General features: G+C 35.2%; 1 protein-coding gene across 1 annotated transcript in view; it reads right to left on the minus strand.

The window, feature by feature from the left end:
- LOC111400394 (cytochrome P450 734A1-like) overlaps positions 1 to 6953 on the minus strand; it is a gene marked incomplete at its 5' end in the record, with an annotated part of 8785 nt that extends 1832 nt beyond the window's left edge. Inside the window, 6 exons of the mRNA XM_023027810.1 lie at positions 185 to 434; positions 3534 to 3955; positions 4784 to 5038; positions 5725 to 5979; positions 6232 to 6455; positions 6713 to 6953. Of these exons, the coding sequence (XP_022883578.1) occupies positions 185 to 434; positions 3534 to 3955; positions 4784 to 5038; positions 5725 to 5979; positions 6232 to 6455; positions 6713 to 6953 (1647 nt within the window). The remainder of the gene's footprint in view (positions 1 to 184; positions 435 to 3533; positions 3956 to 4783; positions 5039 to 5724; positions 5980 to 6231; positions 6456 to 6712) is intronic.
- Positions 6954 to 7163: the final 210 nt, after the last annotated feature.

Below are 7163 nucleotides of genomic sequence, written 5' to 3' on the forward strand. Positions count from 1 at the left end.
ACTGAGCAAGTGGTATATGCTCAAAACTTTTCAACGCCAAGGGTACAATCCTTACTCTAAAACTTATAGCCCCATTTGGCAAAATCGTCCAAACTTCTCTAATGGGAACAACCAAATTGTGCTCAACCCGAGACTATAAGAGAAGAAAGAAGGTTGGGAAGAGGCCATTGCTAAGTTGGCGAACCATCAATTGCAATATCAGGAACGCAATGATGCCTCTTTGAAAAATTTGGAATGTCAAGTGGGTCAAATTGCCGAGTTTCTTTTCGAAAGACAACAAGGGATGTTGCTTAGAAACACCAAAACAAATCCAAGGGAGAATGTGCAAGCCATTACCACTAGGAGTGGGGTGCAGTTGCTCGAAATCACGGTGGTACGCTTTAAGGCTCAAATTGGCAAGGCACCCAAAGAAGAAGACGAAGTTATGCAGGAACCTAATGCAAAGGATGAGACACTTAATGAGGATGAACCGAAGCCATCAACATCAAAGGTTCCAACACTGATCAAGGCCTATGTGTCTCCTATTCCCTTTCTACAAAGACTTGACCAACAGAAATTGGATGCTCAATTTGGAAAAATTTTGGAGGTCTTCAAGAAACTATACATAAACATTCCGTTCACCCATGTGTTAGCTCAAATGTCGAGTTATACCAAATTTATGAAGGACATTCTTTCAAACAAAAGAAAACTCGAAGAGCATGAAACAGTAATGGTAACAGGGGAGTGTAGTGCCATCATTCAAAAGAAGCTACCATCGAAAATCAAAGATTCAGGGAATTTTACTATTCTATGCACTATTGGTGATTTAAATTTTAGTAAAACTTTATGTGATCTTGTTGCCAGCATTGATTTGATGCCTTTGTTTATTTTCAGGAAGCTGGGATTGGGAGAAGCCAAGGCCACCACTATGTCATTACAATTGGCTGATCGATCAATTAAATATCCTCGGGGTGTCATTAAGGATGTATTGTTTAAATTGAGGATGTATTGTTTAAGGTGGACAAATTCAACTCTTATCATAATTGCAATTGGGTATTTTATTTGAATGCTTAGAATCATTTTCTTTTAATATTTAAATTCAATATATTAATTGTGTGTGTCGTGACCGTTATTTGAATCAACTCTCGTGTAATTGGAATAAACACTCTTCGAGGAATCGACTCAGACTCAAAAAGTCTATTCTATTGCTTGTGCGTGACCCATGCACTTGCGGTGTAGTATTTTAGCGAACATTTGATGGCACACTTTATTGATGTTACTTAAAATTTGAGGAAATGAATTCTTCATTTTCATTAAATTGAATTGTATGAATATGAAATATGGAATATATAAAGTCGTAAGAGTAGAATATATAAAAACTAAATTGAATTGAGATTCTTTTTATTTTTATATTTAAAAAAACCCACCTCCTTTTATTCGGGTTCAGGGACCGACTACTTAATTTTCAAGTAAGCTGAGTTAAAATTGTACATAAACAACTTGTTACGTATACAATTTTATTTTTTGAAATGCATGAATTGGATATTTTGTACTGTAGCTAATAAAGATGAAATGTATACATTGGATAATGTATAGTGTATGTAGATAATAGAGTTGAAAGAATGTATATACTAGAATTATAGTTATGAATGTATGTGTATGTAAAATAATTGTATAGAGTAGAAAAATTGTAGAATAAATTATTAATGAAGGAATTATACTGCAGAGCGAGTTGAAGAAAGAATATTGAATTAGTTGGGAGAAAAAAATGATTTATTGGTGAGGTATTTATAGAAGAAAAAAATTTCATAAACTATTGGAGATCGATTTTTTAACAGATTCATTTAAAGTTTATGACCCTTTTCTTAAACGGTCACAAACTTTGAATGTGACCAAATGGTCACAATTTTGGCTAGTGACTTGTCGAGCTCATGGATCGGCTCTCGGTTTGCTCATAGCCTCAACACGTTGAACTCATGCTTGGGCTCATCTCGAAATAAGCTCGAACTGTCCATCGGTCGAGATTTTTCTAGTTGAGTCATCAAGCCAAAGAGCTAGTCTGCTTGATTGCCACCACCATAACACCTAAGTTGCTAGCGTTTCACATTAATACGAAAAAGAAACAGATCAAAGGGAATAACTCTCCCAAAAGGTGTTCAACCTAGAAGCAACATGTTTAAAAAACCAATAATACTAATTACACCTAAACTGACCTAAATGACAATTAAGTTCACACGTCACTTGACAGGAAAATTGATTGACACAAGACATGCGTCTTACTTGACATGCGTCAAGTAAGAAGTACAATAACTACTATGATTCTTATCACTTTTGGTGAAAGCCATTTCACAAATAGAAACTAAGTTAACTGTCTATCCAAATTTGTTGTTAGTTGTCCCATCAGTTATTTTTATGATCGACATCTGTTTTATTGGTCTTTCAATGATACACAAGATTCTTACTATAGTTTGTTGATGTGAAGCCGTCTAGTCATTTTACAACGTTAATCACAGCAATCGACATCCTTTTTCCTTTTTTGGTCTTTCAATGATACACAAGAATTCTTACTACAGTTTGTAGATGGGAAAGGCATCTAGTCATTTTTCAACATCAATCTTCACGCACAAAACAAAATCGTGAGGGACTCTGTGGAAAATGCTTGTAAATGTATCAATTTTGATTACAGGAAATATGTAATGATTAGAGGTTGAATAATGAATTATAAAGGATTCACAAAGATTGCAAATAAGTTTTGGTAAGAATCACGGAGGAAGTAAAGGCAATCAACGAAGAAAAAATGGCTTTGGCACCTGGAGAAGATGACTTTTGTAATAGTAATTTGGACTTTTGATTCTCAATTTTCTTTGGAAAATGGCTAGGTAATTATGGCATGGAGGCAGAAAAAATTTGTGACTATACACCGATTTTTCCTTTTATTGTGGCCACATGTAGGCCAACGTGCTACACGTTTTAGTGAGAGATCATAGAATTACAATAATATTTCGACTTTCTAATACAAGTATGTTCGAATCTTTGAACCGGCCTTTAGTGCTCGTCCCTCCAAAATATATTGGAGGTTGTCAACCAAGTCATGAACTTTTTGAGTAGCCATTGATCGGTCCTTACGAGTATTAATATTTATAAGTTTCTATATGGTCATAGATCAAATGAAAAGAACTGTTAAACCAAGACAACTTTTTACATTCTAATAATGCCACAAACATTATGTACACATCTATTGACCAAGAATTTACATAGTACATAGACAAGAAGGAGAAATTTCTTTAACACTTGACTAATTACAAAGAGACATAAGAGCCAAGCCAAATTGAAGAGGCGGTCCACGGTCCGGTTAGAACAACTTAAAATAGGTTAAACTATGGCAAAAACTCTAACTTAGAGAAAACAAACTGCGACAGGACGAATTTCATCTCGAGAAAAATTCTATTTTGACTTGGGCATTGGTGGAGGTGTTAGTTAGAAAACTAGTAGTATTGTCCTAAGATATGACAACATGTGGTCCTAAAGTTTTAATATATTCCTCATAGTCCTACAATTTTCGGAATATAATTGGTGCACCTTCTTGTGGATGCAACAACATTAGAACACTAGGGGCATGTTTATAATGTGGTGCAAGCTCAAATGAGAAGCGCTGCAGTAACATGGCAATGCCCAATTTGGCTTGCAAAATGGCCAAATTTTGTCCGATGCAGCGGCGAGCTCCGAGGCCGAAGGGCATGAATGCCAAGGGATGTTTGGCTGCATGGACTACACCATTGGCAAATCTAGCGGGGTTGAATTCATGTACATCGTGGCACCACAACGTCGGGTCGTGATGAACAGCTAGAATCGGTATAAGAAGCTCGGTCCCGGACGGGATGTGGAGCCCGCCTAATTGTACATCGATCTTGGCTCGTCTGATTATTGCCACTGCTGGTGGGTACAATCTTAGAGATTCATTCAGAATCATTCCCAACTGCAAATGGGGTTCAAGAAAATTATACAAAAGGAATAGTGAAAGAACTAATTATCTTTGTAATATATATATATATATATATATAAATTGATTAATACGATGTTAATCTCAAAATTACTAATTAATTTTTGTAGTTAACAGCTTATAATTTACTGATTATGGGGTAGCTACAACTACATTGTACGAGTGGCTAGCCCCACCCATTAATAGACAAACCCGAAAAGAAAATAAATGGGTTTGGAAGATCAAGAATGAACGATACGAAGGTTGAAAATCTCAATACTCATTGTTTTTTGACGTTATTTTCATCTATCTTAATCTCTGCTATCATGTAAAATTAACGATTTCGATGTGGTGATAAAGCAGAAACATTAATTTCTCAAATGATCCGAATAGACTCTATTGAGAAATAACTTTGAAAATACGATGACCGTAAAAACTAATAAAATTCACGAATTGTTCGTAAACCACTACATACCACAGTCACTTTTTTTTTTTTTATTAAAAGTCTGACATGTAAATTTTTTGTAAGCAGATGGCTTGATGATAAGATTTGGAATAAATGAATCATGGAAACTATTAATTAAAGGCTTGAGCTTTCATGTATGCAAATAATATGTCTGGAGAGTATACATGGAACTTTTGTTCCCTAACCTGTTGGGGCACATCCTGCGATTTATCTCCCTCACAAAGTTTTAGAGATGGGACGGTGAGGACCCTCAAGATTGGGATTCAACCTTTTTTTAATATGACTGGGAGTGCAATGTATCTTGCTGGATACTGTTACTGAACTAATAATTACTATGGTTAATTTTTAATATTTATTACTGTTACATACCTGTATCCAGGGATGAAAACTTTCTGATAGGCCTCAGTGGCGTGGACCATTTGTTGTGATTGCAAATCAAAAATTGCCCTTCCATCTTTATAGCTGCTTCCAAAAGTTGTTCTTGTAATGGCATCTTCAACCAAGTTCTGAAACCATTCAGATACTTCAACTTCTACCTTTCCGGCATTCGATATCTCGTCCGACCACCTCTCGACTGCCTCTTCTATGCTTTTTGCCATCATCGGCATCATTAACTATACTACAAAAGAACAAATCAGTATCGAACTACTAGAAATTTGACGTTTAATGAAGAAAACTTTGGCTTGAAATATGCTTTTTCGACGAAATAACTGGAAAAATGACTTTTCGGGACAAAATATTTCACTGTTTAAAGTGAAATTTTTTATAGTACAGGTAAGTTTTGTGGTAGTGGAGACGATTGAATAGTACTCGACACTCGACAGGCAGTCGATCAGATCTCACATTGTGTGGAAAGTAAATAATTACCTTGAGATTTTCTGTGTGGAAAGTTGGTTGAATAATCTTTCTGTGGTGAGCCCATTTTTCTCCTTTGAGACTTAACAAACCATCACCTTCAAGTTTTTTTTTTTTATTAAAAGTCTGACATGTAAATTTTTTGTAAGCAGATGGCTTGATGATAAGATTTGGAATAAATGAATCATGGAAACTATTAATTAAAGGCTTGAGCTTTCATGTATGCAAATAATATGTCTGGAGAGTATACATGGAACTTTTGTTCCCTAACCTGTTGGGGCACATCCTGCGATTTATCTCCCTCACAAAGTTTTAGAGATGGGACGGTGAGGACCCTCAAGATTGGGATTCAACCTTTTTTTAATATGACTGGGAGTGCAATGTATCTTGCTGGATACTGTTACTGAACTAATAATTACTATGGTTAATTTTTAATATTTATTACTGTTACATACCTGTATCCAGGGATGAAAACTTTCTGATAGGCCTCAGTGGCGTGGACCATTTGTTGTGATTGCAAATCAAAAATTGCCCTTCCATCTTTATAGCTGCTTCCAAAAGTTGTTCTTGTAATGGCATCTTCAACCAAGTTCTGAAACCATTCTGATACTTCAACTTCTACTTTTCCGGCATTCGATATCTCGCCCGACCACCTCTCGACTGCCTCTTCTATGCTTTTTGCCATCATCGGCATCATTAACTATACTACAAAAGTACAAATCAATATCGAACTACTAGAAATTTGACGTTTAATGATGAAAACTTTGGCTCGAAATATGCTTTTTCGACGAAATAACTGAAAAATGACTTTTCGGGACAAAATATTTCACGGTTCAAAGTGAAATTTTTTATAGTACAGGTAAGTTTTGTGGTAGTGGAGATGATTGAATAGTACTCGACACTCGACAGGCAGTCGATCAGATCTCACATTGTGTGGAAAGTATATAATTACCTTGAGATTTTCTGTGTGGAAAGTTGGTTGAATAATCTTTCTGTGGTGAGCCCATTTTTCTCCTTTGAGACTTAACAAACCATCACCTTCAAGTTTTCTCACAAGTAGAGGAGACTCATTTTTCTCGAAATAATCCGATTTCAAGACGAAAATTTCCCGAATGAGTGATGGATCAGATATGGTGAGACGAGGCGTTGGTCCAAACCATACTAAAAACGTCCCGCCTGCGATCAAATATACATTCATTGATTTTTTTTATGACCAAAAAAAGCATGTAAAATTTCTAAACATGGTTTTTTGAAAATTAAAAGGGCTAGTAGGAAAATGTGAGTTTCACCATATTATTCAACAAAAGAGAAAAATTCACATAAACACACACAAAAGTAGCTTAAATGTGGTGAGGGATAAACTTAAGATTTATACAACTTTTCTAAAACTTTTAAGTGCATAAAAAGAACTTACAAAATTCATTGATTCATACCATAAATCTTCTTCCAGTGATGATAGAAGGAGAGAACTCTAGGGAGTATGTTGTGGGGTAGAAGCATCGGTTGAGCTGAAGCCTTCAAATTTAAGCTGGCAAGTTCTTTTAAATTGCCTAGAAAAAGCTGATACTTAGGTCCTTTAATTCCTTGCTTCATGAAGTGATTTCCGATCTTCCTCGGTATCCACCATAGATGAACAAAAACTTTCACGCCAAATACCAGTTTTCTATAAAATAATATTACACGTAAATTGAAAAAAATTTCATTATTTTTCAACCACTCATTTAAAAAAAAATACTATTTCCTTCATTTTCATTTCAAAAAATGGAGGCCAGACGGGGTCGAAAGCTCAAGTCAGACACTATTTTTACTCAAAATTTAAATTTAAAAGTTTTGACCTTTTATCAATATTACATCAAATAATAAAGTATGATGCTAATTAGCTAG

This window comes from Olea europaea, chromosome 10, assembly GCF_002742605.1.
Source record: "Olea europaea var. sylvestris chromosome 10, O_europaea_v1, whole genome shotgun sequence".
In the NCBI taxonomy this organism is placed as follows: Eukaryota; Viridiplantae; Streptophyta; class Magnoliopsida; order Lamiales; family Oleaceae; genus Olea; species Olea europaea.